This window comes from Zootoca vivipara, chromosome 3 (genome assembly GCF_965207765.1).
Source record: "Zootoca vivipara chromosome 3, rZooViv2.hap1.1, whole genome shotgun sequence".
Taxonomy (NCBI): domain Eukaryota; kingdom Metazoa; phylum Chordata; class Lepidosauria; order Squamata; family Lacertidae; genus Zootoca; species Zootoca vivipara.
In genome coordinates this window covers 76,072,382-76,087,680 of record NC_142586.1, presented here as the reverse complement: position 1 = coordinate 76,087,680, position 15,299 = coordinate 76,072,382, and the positions used below count along the sequence as shown (strand labels likewise).

The 15,299-nt window shown below is 40.6% G+C and overlaps 1 protein-coding gene across 13 annotated transcripts in view; it reads left to right on the top strand.

Moving 5' to 3' along the window:
• The window catches only part of RGS7 (regulator of G protein signaling 7), a 136,980-nt gene that overhangs the window by 116,985 nt on the left and 4,696 nt on the right, over positions 1–15,299 (top strand). For 4 of the 13 annotated variants that reach the window (XM_035108371.3, XM_088666475.1, XM_088666474.1 and 1 more), the window contains 7 exons: positions 3,976–4,050; positions 5,418–5,516; positions 6,022–6,083; positions 6,270–6,380; positions 7,273–7,398; positions 7,744–7,930; positions 11,886–11,975. In XM_035108371.3, coding sequence (XP_034964262.1) covers positions 3,976–4,050; positions 5,418–5,516; positions 6,022–6,083; positions 6,270–6,380; positions 7,273–7,398; positions 7,744–7,930; positions 11,886–11,975 — 750 coding nt within the window. Of the gene's footprint in view, positions 1–3,975; positions 4,051–5,417; positions 5,517–6,021; positions 6,084–6,269; positions 6,381–7,272; positions 7,399–7,743; positions 7,931–11,885; positions 11,976–13,278; positions 13,521–13,718; positions 13,773–14,335; positions 14,417–15,299 lie in introns of all 13 variants that reach the window. The other 9 variants (XM_088666471.1, XM_088666473.1, XM_088666472.1 and 6 more) reach the window with 5 other exon arrangements.

The following is a 15,299-nucleotide window of genomic DNA, read 5'->3' as shown; positions in this document are numbered from 1 at the left end:
GGCAAAGAGCCCAAAGGGTGGGAAATTAGAGCAAAGAAATACCCTGCAGAAGTGACACTGGTGGGAATTTGTTATCTCTAACCTGCCTCACAGGATAAATTAAACAACTGTGATGCATGCACTAGGAGTGCTTGAAGGTGCTATCTTAGTGAACTATAATGAGCCCCATGCTTTTAAGTGCATGCAGGGAAATCAAATCTGTGTGGCATGGAGGAAAGGTATAATGGCCTCCCTTGATCTTTAATGATGCTGGACATGGCAAGAACTGGAATCATTTCATGAGAATTTGCATCAGGAATAAGATGCGCATCAACAATAAGGTGTGGAGATTCATGGTTTAAGGGTCAGACAGTTTGCCTGTGCCCATTTTGGCAAGTTTAAAACCTTGTGTAAGTGGACGCTGTGCTCCTGAGATGCTCCCTTTCTTCACAGACAGCAACCAGGCCCCAGCCAGGGTCTGCTTTTTGTTTTACACACGTCATGCAGTAAAGAAAATCCATAAAAGGCAGGATCAGAAGGGTTTAAAAGCTGTTGTTGCTGGTCCAGCTAAACCACACTTCTGTATAATGTCCCTACGAACAAGCACATGATCTTCAGGAATCATCTGATTTAGCATGCACAGCACACCTTTTAGCACATTATCTCCAAAAAATGTCTCAAAGCCATTTTAAGAACAGGACAAATTTAGCTTGTATCTAGAACATATATAAAGGGTACATTCATGCTAGTGAATAGAAATTTGATATAAAAATTAAAAGGAAGGCTCTAGAAGAAATGCCTTGTTTGAGGTATGCCTTTGACTGGGTGAACATGAAATAGAAGTCAGTATTGGTTTAGAGATTTTACAGGCCATTTTATGACATTTTTCAATTCTAACGGGTTTTTAATTTTATTAGCAATAATGAAACATCAAGTCAACTTAGTTTATCCACAGCATCTGTTTCCCACAATTTGTATTCATATTGCAAGACTGGCAAGCCCAATTAGAATGAGTGAGATGGCAGCAGTCCAGGAAGATGTGCTAATCCCAGTAAAGTTTGTCCCCATAAAAGTAAATTACAATGCAGTTAAATAGCTAAAACCATGCATTGACCCTTATTTTCTAAAACACTACACTACACTACATGGCTGCTTTCTGTGATGGCAAACAGAGTGAATCACAGAATGTCAGGTATCTTCATTTCTGCATATCCTGGGTAAATGTCAGTTTTACACCACCTTGGTTTCAATGACAAAGGAAAGGTGGGCTATAAGTCTCATTAAATAATAAAAAAATAAATGAATAAATAACACTGCTTCAAGAAACAAGATTATTGGGTTGTTCTTGTTCTTGTTTTTATTAGGTATTTTATTATTTTATATTGCGATTTTATCTTGTGAACTGCCCTGAGACCTGTGGGTATAGGGTGGTATAACAACAAACAAACAAACACAATTTGTTGAAGGAGATTGACAAAGTCAAATAGATATGGGTCAACCATTTACTGACCATTTTGTTTTGATGGTGGAAGAATTATTGGATTATGTTATACTGTATTGGGAGTTCAAATGCTTTTTAGGAAAGAAGGGATGACTTCAAAGCAGAACAAACTGCTTTATCTTACATTTCATGTCAGCTTTCTCACATTGATCAAGTTCGCTCTATTTAACTTCCCATGCAAGTTTTACCCCCCAAAAGGGCAATGTTACCAGAAGAAGTGCCGGGGGGGGGCTGTCTTCTGAAGTTCTTAGAAGACAGAGAGTGTCCAAAGTTCCTTTGAGGACACTTCATAATCTAGCTAAGCAGTCCCTCCATCAGGATGGTGAAAAAGCATGAATGCCCATGTTCTCTCACGTCATTTAACCATAAAGTCTGACAGAGCAAAAAAGTGTGGATGATCTGTATGGTCCTGACTTCCCACCCCACAATCTTGAGAGAATATTGTTTGAATCATCTGTAGATATGGCTGCAGTGCATGTTACATCCAAGGTGAGAGGATTCCCAACTTTGATAGCTCAGCAGTAAAACACATCCTTTACATATCAAGGGTTCCAGATTAAATCATTGTCTCTCTGGATTAGCCTTTGGCCAGCCTGATGTCTTTGGACTAGAGTTCCCATCTGCACCAGCCAACCCAGCCATACTGGCTGGGTTTGAAGGGAGTTGTACGCCTAAACAGCTGGAGGGCACCAGGTTGGTGAAACCTGACGTAGATTGAAGAACCTTGGGTAGTCAGGCAGGGAAAGATCAGGGAAGGCAGTGATATATACCAAGGTTAACAAAACTAGCATGGTGTGCTTAAAGAAGAAATGCAGAAGGAAGACCATTTGGTTTTAATTGCCCCTTGTTGTTGTTTAGTCGTTTAGTCGTGTCCGACTCTTCGTGACCCCATGGACCATAGCACGCCAGGCACTCCTGTCTTGCACTGCCTCCCGCAGTTTGGTCAAACTCATGTTCGTAGCTTCGAGAACACTGTCCAACCATCTTGTCCTCTGTCGTCCCCTTCTCCTAGTGCCCTCAATCTTTCCCAACATCAGGGTCTTTTCCAAGGATTCTTCTCTTCTCATGAGGTGGCCAAAGTATTGGAGCCTCAGCTTCACGATCTGTCCTTCCAGGGAGCACTCAGGGCTGATTTCCTTAAGAATGGATAGGTTTGATCTTCTTGCAGTCCATGGGACTCTCAAGAGTCTCCTCCAGCACCATAATTCAAAAGCATCAATTCTTCGGCGATCAGCCTTCTTTATGGTCCAGCTCTCACTTCCATACATCACTACTGGGAAAACCATAGCTTTAACTATACGGACCTTTGTCGGCAAGGTGATGTCTCTGCTTTTTAAGATGCTGTCTAGGTTTGTCATTGCTTTTCTCCCAAGAAGCAGGCGTCTTTTAATTTTGTGACTGCTGTCACCATCTGCAGTGATCAAGGAGCCCAAGAAAGTAAAATCTCTCACTGCCTCCATTTCTTTCCCTTCTATTTGCCAGGAGGTGATGGGACCAGTGGCCATGATCTTGGTTTTTTTGATGTTGAGCTTCAGACCACATTTTGCGCTCTCCTCTTTCACCCTCATTAAAAGGTTCTTTAATTCCTCCTCGCTTTCTGCCATCAAGGTTGTGTCATCTGCATATCTGAGGTTGTTGATATTTCTTCCGGCAATCTTAATTCCGGCTTGGGATTCATCTAGTCCAGCCTTTCGCATGATGAATTCTGCATATAAGTTAAATAAGCACGGAGACAATATACAACCTTGTCGTACTCCTTTCCCAATTTTGAACCAATCAGTTGTTCCATATCCAGTTCTAACTGTAGCTTCTTGTCCCACATAGAGATTTCTCAGGAGACAGATGAGGTGATCAGGCACTCCCATTTCTTTAAGAACTTGCCAAAGTTTGCTGTAGTCGACACAGTCAAAGGCTTTTGCATAGTCAATGAAGCAGAAGTAGACGTTTTTCTGGAACTCTCTAGCTTTCTCCATAATCCAGCGCATGTTTGCTATTTGGTCTCTGGTTCAAATAACACCTTAACAAATAATTCCCTTAACACTTAACTATTATGGTAAAGGAGGCACTGGCTTAAAATCAGGGTATTTAATTGTCCCACAATGTATCTCAATTAATATGAGAGATTTTCCCGTGAAAGATCAGAAATTGCAACAAGAAAGATTATTATTATTATTATTATTATTATTATTATTATTATTATTAAAGAGATACTTCATGGTTAGAGGTTGAGCCAAGAACAATTGGCTGGTGTGTGTGTTTTCACCGTTTTATTATAGTGTTTAGCTAATACATCTTAACTTATTGTTCTACAGGTGATTTTTTTTAAATGATATACCAGATTTCTAGAATCTAGTCAGCCCAAGTGACAGCAGTGGTTAATTTGGACCGGGGCAGTGAGCTGATGAATGAAGCCAACCTTCCTTAACTCAAAGCCAAATTAATTAGCTATATATGAAGCCATCACATTTACATATTGATTTTGTTTGTTTTTTTAGCCTGGATGTGTAAATACTACTGAAGTGGATATTAAAAAGTCTTCTAGAATGAAAAATCCTCACAAAACAAGAAAGGTATGTCCTAGTCTTTGGTTACCATTTACCATTTTTTCCCTTTCCTTATAATGAAAAAACTCATTTTAATATTTCCAGGCATATATAGTGCCAAGAAGCTATTTCTAAAATGAAAGTAACTCTAAACTCTTATTTTAACAAAATAGCAAGGATTCTTATGGCATGATTCTTTCCTCTGGATTTCTGTTATGACATGAAAAGTATGGTTTTGCCCATTCCCATGAGATGTAATAAATATCTGCTAGGTGTAGATAATAGTTTAGCCAACTGAACCCCTTTAACTGTAACATGGAGCAAAGAATTGCCCCAGATGTTCAAAGTGGTAAACATATACTGTCCTACTCTCATTAAGAACAGCTGTAGTGGTGTGGTTTTGAGCACATTATTTGACCTGTGACAACTCTCTGTCCTGCTGACCAAGGATAGGGTAATATTTATTCTGCAGTAGTGGACTCCACTGGTAAAAACCTTATATCCTGGTATAAGAAAGTGCGAGAGATTGCCTTATTAGGAAAAATACTTAATTATGAATTGAGAGTGGCCAGAGGAAAAAGCAAAACAAACAATTTTTGCGATTCAGTATAGGTTATTAAATATGTTAATGATGATTTACACAATTTAAATGCACATCCAACATTTAAAAGAATTTGGTTGATTCATTCATTATGTCACACCTTCCTCTCTTCTCTCCCTCCTCTTTTTCTCTGCCGTGTAACATTGTCTTCAACCTACTGTTTAAAATTCTACATTTTCTGCTCCATAAATATGCTCTCCATTGGAATCCATTACTTTATCTGGTTTTAATTATCTTATTCTTTATTTTCTTCATTTAAATAGTGTGTGTGTGTGTGTGTGTGTGTGTGTGTGTGTGTGTGTGTGTGTGTGTAAAATATACTATACTTTGTACATGCAAAATTAATTTAAAAAGTTATTTACAAAACAAAAGAAAGGAGATGTCCTGGTTCTGTCCCTGACATCTCCAGGAAGGACTGGGAAAGACTTTCTGAAACTCTGGAGAGTCACAGTGCAGACAGTTATGAGCTGGAGAGACCAATGGTCTAACTTGTTATAAGGCAGCTTCCTATTGTATGTGATCAAGTCCTCCTTAGCACTCGGCAGAATAATACAGAAGATCAAGTTATAACATCGTGAGAGAACTCAGCAGTGAGTGGGTTGGCCATCTGCATAAGCTCATTATCCTACCATGTCACAAGTTCATGCGTGGCGTGGCAATTTGAAATATTGAAACGGGTCTTGTAAAATGAACGTACTAAATGTTTCGTATACATTTGTGCACAATTAGTACATCTATGCCGACCAAAGCAGCACCAACATACCATTTTCTCCCTTTCTGTGTTTACATATAGTCTGTTTACGGATTACAGAACGACATTCGAAGTCACAGCCCTACACACACACCAGCGCCAGAAACTAAACCACCCACAGAAGAGGAATTGCAACAAGAGGTTTGCTGCACCCTTATTTTAAACGAGGTCTCTTTAAATTCACCAGAGGTGGACCACATATTGCTTTCCATCCCAGGATATGGGGATTCAGTTCTGACATGAATCAGAGCTGAGGTGAACAGATCCAGAGGGCAATGTATTTTCCTGCTTAGTATTAAAAGGGTGCTTCCCTAAAATACATAACAATCATTATTATTTGCAAGGAACATTATCAATTGCTTATAGGAATCTGCTACCTATCACTTACATAAGAATCTGTGGAATTTATAGAAGCCGTGAATCCATGTGTGTGCAAACTCAAGCTGGAATGGGAGCATCTTTGCATGCCCAGTTGCAAGGAGAGTCCTGATGGGGAACGGGGGTCAACGCTACACACCAGTGCCCAGATCATAGGCAGATTCCCAATTCATCTTAGAGTCCAAATGAAATTCTACTTACTCGCATCTGACAAAGACAACTGAGCAATTATCCTCTTACCTTGGTTTTCTGTTTTTGCATTTTGTAGATAAAGTATTGGCAAATACAGCTAGATAGACACCGGTTAAAAATGTCAAAAGTTGCAGAAAGGTATGTATTACCTTCCATTCTACCAAGTTCTTTAGCAGGTGCTAGGTTGTATTGACATAAGAGTGCTGGGCGGCATTACAATTTTCTAAAAAACAAAACAAAATAACTGAGAGCAAGTTGCCCTATGAAAACAAGGTATTAGCAGTAATAGTAGCAATTCTGTTTTTGTTTTTGTTTTTTTTCTAGTTTATTGTCTTTCACTGAGCAGTATGTGGAATACGACCCATTTCTGGCACCACCCGACCCGTCTAATCCTTGGTTGTCGGATGATACTACTTTCTGGGAAGCAGAAGTAAGGTATGTTGTATGTGATTTGGACCTGGGCCTTATTTTCAGGTAAATTGTTCTTCTGAAGCTAGGCTTGCTTTAAATAAATAAATAAATAAATAAATAAATAAATAAATAAATAAATAAAGTCAGTTTCCTAATAGAGATGGGGAAATAATATTTTTCAGGCTGAATCCACATTCAGCTTCCCCCACCCCTGATGAAGGAGAAATCACGGGTTAGGGTTTGGATATCAGTGCTTGCCTTCCATATCAATCACTTTCACAATGAAAGCTAAACACAGGGCAGTCACATAACACAAAAAGTAAGTCTTTGAAGCAAGGAATGGGAAAAGATGGCCTGGGGGAGGAGTCATGAGCGAATCCTAAAAATATTGCAGCTTCCATGGAACAATCTCCATCCATACAAATGTACTGGTAACGAAGCACAGAAACATTGGAACTGAAAGCAGCACACTTGAGCACTATGCTAGGTCAAGAAGCCGAGCTGATTCCACTTCATGAACTGCCTCTCTTCATGAACCGTCACTATTTTTATCTTCAGAAAAAAGATCATTAGTCACCAGCCTCCTCTACAGTTGCAGTCTTGGGGTGTCTTTACTGCTTTTTACACATCATTAAATTAGCTTCAAGCCTAATTACCCTTTAGGGCTACTTCACATGGCATGCATCACCTTTCCCCAAAATAAACCCAGCAACAAACACTCATTTCTGAGGGCGTATCCCTGCTTTTCTCGATGGAAATGAAGGGGAAATGAAGGGGGAGAAATGTTGGTAGCAGTCCCTAGACTGATCTCTCACAATTTGCTGTAGAATGCTACCTTGGATGACAGAAAACTGACGAAACCGTTAAAAAAATAACTGAAGCCTTTTGCCTCTGAAAAACCTCTCCTCCTTTTCAGTAAAGAGCCAAACCAGCAAAGAGTAAAGCGATGGGGATTTGGCATGGATGAAGCCCTGAAAGACCCTGTGGGGAGAGAGCAGTTCCTCAAATTCCTGGAGTCCGAATTCAGCTCAGAGAATCTAAGGTAAGAAGGTATTTTGCATCCATTAATGTTCCCTTTCTTGATTTGTTCCATTACAAGCACAGAACTTAGATAAACTAATCTTTCTGTCAGGAATAATTCAACCTTCCTGAGAAGCTGGCCGGATTATTTTGCCACAAATTGCAGTCAAATCACCCAATTAGTCATCCTTGTTCATATGGTATTTCCCCCCATGTTCAAATGGCATTTAAGACACTAAATTAGTATTTTTTTATTTTTTATTTAAAGGGCAGGGGAATAGAAGCTTTGCATCCACGTTTACAAGATTTAGTTAGCAGGATTTGAAATGTAGCTTCACAACTAATGCATCCACATTTTCTTGTACAGGTTCTGGTTAGCTGTAGAAGATTTGAAGAAGAGACCGATGAGGGAAGTCCCTGCTAGAGTGCAGGAAATCTGGCAAGAATTTCTTGCCCCCGGAGCACCGAGTGCCATTAACGTAGATTCAAAAAGTTATGACAAAACCACGCAGAATGTAAAAGAACCAGGGCGGCATACATTTGGCGATGCTCAGGTTAGCAGAATCCATTCATATAGATATATCCAAAGAAACGGCTGGCTAGGGAGATGTATAGCTGTAGAAACCTATGGACGGTTCTTCAGTCCATTTCTACTTTTCTAAATGTACCATTGGCAGAATGTTCAGTATTCACATAAAATGCCATATACCTGATGTACACCATTTAAGGCCCAAGAGATCTGTTTTAATTATTCATTCACTTGCTGGTTTAAAAAATGGGCACAATTCAGTCAAACATAAATATATTCCTGGGCTTATAAATACTTAGCTTTTGCCCCACTCTTTCCAGGCACGGGTCTGTGTTTAAAAGCTCCATGTGGTTTCTTTTACCTGAGCTTTCCCCACGAAAACCCGCTCTTTAGTGTTCAATCGGAACAAATGTTTCCCAGTGCAACTGGAATTTACGCTATGGAGATGGACCTGAGCGGAGACCCCTCAGGTCCACCTCCAAACCCATGCCGAAGATTGGCAAAGTTGACATTTAATTTTGCTGGGATGTCAGAGAAGACCTTGCGTCCCGCCAAGGCTGTCAGTGCTACTCGTAGTCATTCTCTCACAGCTGTGGCAGGCTACAATTGCCACCACCGAGAAAACAGAAAGCTGTCTTTTGGTTAGAGGAAAGGCAAGTAAGAGGGGACATGATACAGGTGTATAAAATTATACATGATGTGGCAAAAGTGGATAGAGGAAAGTTCCCCTCCCTCATAACATTTGAACTCGTGGACATGAAGCTCAGTGTTACAAGATTCGGGACAGACAAAACAATATACTTCACTGGTTCAGTCTGCAATCCTGTGTTCCCTGGGATCTCCTCCAAGAGCAAAGAAAGAGAGGTCTGACCTTGGAGGGGGAGATCTGACCTCATACGCCCTCTCAGCTGCTGCAGAATTGTCTGCAGCCCTTGCCTTATTGATGTTGGAGAGACAACAGTAGACCTACTGGCAGTAGGTCAGGGGAAGGCTTTGTGAAGGATCCATAGCCTTCCATTCCCCCTACATAAACCCTAAAATGATATTTGTGTGGCATGGGATACGTCAGTCCTGGATAAAGTACCTCTGTTTTCTGTCCCACTGGAAAATGTGGGAGAGAAATAGCTTAAAAAAGCAACCCCAAAGACTGTAAAGGGGCAGGGAAGAGGGAAAGATGCCATTTCCCCCTCCTGTCTGTCCTGTGTCAAGCAGGGCTCTATATCTGGCAGTTCATTTGCTTTGGGTTCTCCTTACTCCCCCTTGTGGATTGTTCTGTAAATAAGTAAATAAAACATGCCAGCCTTTTTTAAACAGAGTCAATGATTGCTTAACAACCAAAGTTAGAAGAAGATGAATGGTGCAATCACACACACACACACACACACACACACACACACACACACACACACACACACACACGACTAAATCCCATTGAGTTCAGAGGAAATGGAAGACAAATGGATTTAACAAGACTTGCCGTAAGGTTTACACTTTTGCCCACATTTTGAATGCTACACAGCTGTCTGCTAAGGAGCTTCTCCTGTGTAGTTGGAAAGGAGTTCAGGTACTCTATATGCATTATACTACATGCTAAACTAACAGTCTCATACTTTGAAATGAATCTGAGACATGGTTGGTTGTTTATTTTTTTAAAGTGTGGTTACAACTGTCTGCTTAATTTCATCACAATTTGCAGACAGAAATATTTTCTTGGTTGGAAGTAATTCCGGTTTTCATATGTAGAATGTTATAATGTGTTTCAGAACTCAAATCTACATAGCAAATGCTATTTTTATGCCACTAGATGGCTGTCTGTAGTCATGTTTTCCGCAGAAGCATTCTTAAGTGGCCTTACTGTGGGTGGCAGGTAGGCAGGGGATTGCAAAGGTGTTTTTGGTGTAGGGGGTTGTTCTATATTTGGTTACAGGCCATATAGTTAAGAGAGTTGATGGCACTGAGATGAACAGTTTTGCCAGTTGGTGTAGTGGTTAAGAGCGGTAGACTTGTAATCTGGTGAACCGGGTTCACGTCTCTGCTCCTCCACATGCAGCTGCTGGGTGACCTTGGGCTAGTCACACTTCTTTGAAGTCTCTCAGCCCCACTCACCTCACAGAGTGTTTGTTGTGGAAGAGGGAGGGAAAGGAGAATGTTAGCCACTTTGAGACTCCTTCGGGTAGTGATAAAGCAGGATATCAAATCCAAACTCCTCCTCCTCCTCCTCCTCCTCCTCCTCCTCCTCCTCCTCCTCCTCCTCCTCCTCCTCCTCCTCCTCCTCCTCCTCTTCTTCAAAAAGTAAATTTAGTTCAGTGGCTGTGGTAGATCTACTTAGTTAGAAATGAAAAATTGCAGCAATCAGCTGACTAGAGATAAGAGCTGCCTAAATATAAATGACCCATTTTTAGATACAATTTCACCTCTCACAGACTCCATGCCCTTAGCTTTAAGTTCTTTGTTGCCTTGTTCCACCCTGTCTCTTGCCCTTTGTTATATCCCCAATCCTCCAATGCCACTACCCTCAGCTTTCCAAAGGTGTCTTGTTTTCTGGCAATAATCTATCCATTCCCTGTTGCTATTCACCACGTGTGAAACTTCATCCTTAAACACGAGTGGTCTCGCTTCAAAACCCTCCTTTCCTTCAAGGCCTTATTCCAATAATCTTTATTTCTGTCATGCACACTAAAGGTGCACTTTGGGGGGGGGTGCACATGCCTCAAAGCTCAGAAAACCTATTTACATAGATCCTTTTCTGAGCAGAACAACTTGGCCTTTGCGCATATAATTTTTTTTATCATTGCTATTGACAATGGCATTCTAAGGATCTGGAGATCTAGATACAAAGATGCTTGAGATGGACTGAGCGACTCAGTCATCCTGCACAGCTGGAAATCCACTACACGATAACCCTTTCTTATCTGTGTGTGCTGGAACTCCAGGCACATTTCCACGTGTCAGAGCAATGGATTATGTTTAGAGTTATCCTATAACTGTTCCAGAATAGCAATGTCCCTACTTAGCAAACAAGAGGCGTACTGAGAGGGATACCCGCATTATTATAAACACAACATGTCAATTACATGTTAGTGCCCCATTCGCCTAATTTTATTGCCCTTTGTGAGTCTGTCCTAATCTACAAACAAAAAAGTACACTGGTACCTCGGCTTACGAATAACTCTACAGTACTTACGAATGTTTCTACTTATGAACGGAGCTCCGTCCGCCATCTTGGATGCGGTTTAGATAGGATTTTTTCGACTTACGAATTTTTAGATAGGGTTGCTTCGACTTGCGAATTTTTTCTCCCAATGCATTCCTATGGGATTCGACTTACAATTTTTTTTTTGACTTACGAATGTGTGTTCGGAACGCATTAAATTTGTAAGTACCACTGTATCTAGATCTCTCCTGATGAACACCTCCCTCGTTCTCTTATAATGGCAACGGTGCCCACCTGAGGGGGGCCTGGAACTGAGTTACAGAGAGTTCTGGCGGGGGGGGGAGCTCTCATTGAACAAATATCAACCACCCTTTCTGAGCTTTCGACATTCCTTTGTCCAATCCCATCTGTGCTCCTCTAGCATTGCTTGAGAGCAAGCTCATATTGATAGTCCCAAATGCAGCAATTAGGCAGCACAATATATTTTCCTCAAGCAGTCAGTCAATGTTAAGGAAATCAGCCACCAAGCACCAACTCAGTCCTATGCCCTCCGAAGCTCTTGGACAGCAAGTGCGTGTTTCCTGCAACACAACAGCCACAGTATGAGCAAGTTGGGTGAGCTGCCAATCAAATCCCCTACAGTAAATATTTCCTATGTCTTTTGCTGGAACAACACTTCTGTCCATTCGACTGGGAATGCTTTTATACATCCACAAAACTTTTATTCACATTGACATACAATCAGCTGCAGTATCTCTTTTCTGTCTCCTGTCAAAAACAATCTTGTTGTGATTTAAAGTTTCCCATATTCCTTTAAATATTTTAGGAGCACATTTACAAATTGATGAAAAGTGATTCATATCCTCGTTTTCTACGATCCAGTGCCTACCAGGAACTGCTACAGGCCAAGAAGAAGGTATTGGTCCATCTTGTCTATGTCTTTCCAACTATTTCAGTAGTGGTTTCTCCTTGCTACCATTTTGGCTACTTTCTCGCCTTGGGTAAGGTGCATATCCGGTAGGTGAAAAGTTAAAATTGAGCATCACTGAAGGGATCCAGACATATATCTGTTTTGCACTTATGCACGACTGAATAAGTTGCACTAACCAATTCCATGTTGACATTCGCATTATCAAATTCATCTAGTAACCAAAGAACTAAATCAGGAAAATAGCTTTTAAGTAGGCCAAATATCTCTAGAAACAGTGTTTCAGAGTAGTCATTTTTCACCACCTTATATATTATGAAACAATTTACCTTAAATGCATTTAAGACCCTACAGTGCATGCTTACTTGGAAGTAAGTCCCACTAAGTCGAGTGGAGTTTACTCCTATCTCTCATTTAAAACTCTTAAGTGTGCTAGGATTGCAGCGTCATAAGCCTTTGATGCTCGGTTGACAGGAAATTCTTTCTTTTTCTATTAGGTCTATTGCTATATCCTAGTTAAAAGTGTATCATCTAGCCCTAGTGCATGTTCATGGGGAAGCTCCCTTGTGTAAACCCCATTGAAATGAATGTTGATACTATAAGGACAGGAAACAAATGATTTAGACTAACCCAAATCAATGGAGTGGCTTTTGATGTTCATTGTATACTCTTTTGCTTTAGAAGGCCCCCAAACTATATGCGATGCCAAACACAATAGATTGTGAACTGTATATCTTTTCTGAAAATCTAAATAGCAGATGGGGGAAAGCAATCAGAATTGGGATGTTGGGGGGGGTGCACTTTAACCCTTTCCTTCCCCACTATATTCCTGCCTTTTGAAGCTGCGACACACCATGGGAGAGAAGTTCCTCTCGACTTCAGTGGGCTAATTGCCGTTTCAGGGACACTTTTCTTGAAAGAATTGGTGGGGAGTAAAGAGCTATACCAGAACCACAGTCCCAGTACTGATTGGGGCTGCCATCCCTGCTATTCAGAGCAAGATATATGGAACAACGTTACATGTACTTTAGTTCTTACATTTAATAGCCTGCCAACAGAACAGTCTAAAACCCAACGACCTTTCCTCACCCATTCCAGTTATGTTGTTATTTGTATATCAAATAAGCGAAGATGTAAAACAAGCCAGAGATTCTCTAATTTGGGTGGTTTTCTCGTTTCTGTAAATGTCTGGTCATTTAATCAGCATCTTGTTGTTTTGCTTTAATTTTATGTGTGTGCGCGTGTGATATATAAATATATATATAAAATGCCAGTTTGATCCACTTGCCAGAAATTTCTAACCAAAGGCACAGATCCCAAGATTATTGCATGCACCTTCCAGGTGATCAGCACTGGCAAAGCTGACTGGACCATCCATCGGCTTAGTGGTGCAGAAACTGTGGGGGAATGCTGGGTGCGATTTCCACACACACACACCCTGCAGCCAAGCCACACTCAGTTGCTTGTGTGGGATCCCATTCCGAAGGGACGTCTGGTCCTGTAAGCCTGCTTCTGCATCCCTTCCCAGATCAGGTGAAACATTACAAAGCTTTCCTGTAATTTATTTCTCTACAAGCTTTTACATCTTCTCCTACATTTGCGTTTACTTTGTGATTTGTACACGAGCTTTGTGTTTTAGCAGCCCATTGTTTCTCCCCCCCCCCCATGGTCTGTTCTTTTCGGCTTCTTTTGTTTCCTTTCCCCTTTTTATTTCTTTTCTTTCACTTTAAGTTTGGAAACACAATGGATCGCCGAACATCCTTTGAGAAATTCACACGCAGTGTGGTAAGTTCATAATGTTGTAAGCCTTTCTGGTTAACAGGCTTTCCTCAGGTGGTATTTGGGTGACAACCTGCTCATGTCACCAAGCACTGTTTTAAACATAGTCCCAGCTGAAATGATTTGGAATAGTTTTAAGTCTGCCTTCTGCAACCTGCTTCCTTCCAGATGTTGTTGGACTCCAGCTCCCATCAACCACAGCCAGTATGGGGCCAAAGATTGGTGATTATGGGAGTTGTAGTCCAGCAACATATAGAAGGCACCAGATTGGGGAAGGCTGGTTTAAATGGCAGGAGCAGCTTAAGCAGGCAACATGTCCACACCGCTTTTCTGGAAACAAAATCCCATTCATTTCCATTTAAAAAGAGAGAGAGATTGCTAAATTTTAAAGCAACTGGATTTATTACATTTCACTCTGCTTTTTTTTAAAAAAATCACAAGCCACTCCCACCCCCAAATGTTGTGTTTGTTTTGGAGGGTTGTTTTTTTTATGTGCCAATGACTTTGGATCACCTTTTTCAACATTGTGCAAGTTCAAACTAAAGCGTTCAACACATTTATTTTTGTAGGGCAGAAACATCCCAATTTTCCCATGCCATAAAAACTGTACACCAACACTGAGGGCGAGCACTAACCTGTTATGAAAAGAGGTAGAAGAACTTGAATTATACTTCAGTTTGTTGATACTGTCTGCTGGATCACGTGCATTTCATGTGTGCGAGTGTGTGTGTGTGTGTGTGTGTGTGCATTAGCGTAACGTATTGTAGCTTTTGCTGTGACAGCCAACTGATGAATTGTGCTGAAGTGATCGTCTGTACTGAACATCAGCAAAGATCATGGTTTTTGTTTTCAGTTGCTTCCTAAGAGATCAACCAGCAGCATGTTCCAATCAATTTCTTTAATAACTCCCAAATAAGCAAGTCTTAAAATACAACCTAAAGTAGATTTAATGCCATGATAAGGACAATGTAGCAAGTGGAGATCATGAACCACATTATCCTGAGTAGCTTTTGTGAGCTAAAAATAAAGATTTGGTGGGTGGGGAAGGTTTGGATATTGATATTTAGGGTAAACATATATGCTACGCAGTAATAACAGAGTACAGTATACGTTTAAGAATTCAACTGGATTTGGGATTTTTCATGCTCTCTTCCAGATCCTATTCATTTCAATGGGCCTTGCACACTAAGATGTCTTTGTGTATTGTGCCAGACACACCAAAATAAATCATTAGTGGCGAGTTTGAAACAAAAACCCCTATTTTTGCATGGTGGTTTTCCCCACAGCATGTTATTCTGTGAATTCTGTATCGTCTGGGGTGGGGTGGGGGGAAAGGGTCTATAAAGCCAGCATTATAATAATTTGAGATGTGTGATTGAAACTCGCTTTTATAATTATAGGTAAACTGTTGAACAATGTCTGAGATGGATACGGCATTATCATCAATTATAATATGGAATGATATTATTATGGTTTATTCATATGCCGCTTCTTGGCCCAAAGTGGTCAACATCAGATTAAAGCAACATATAA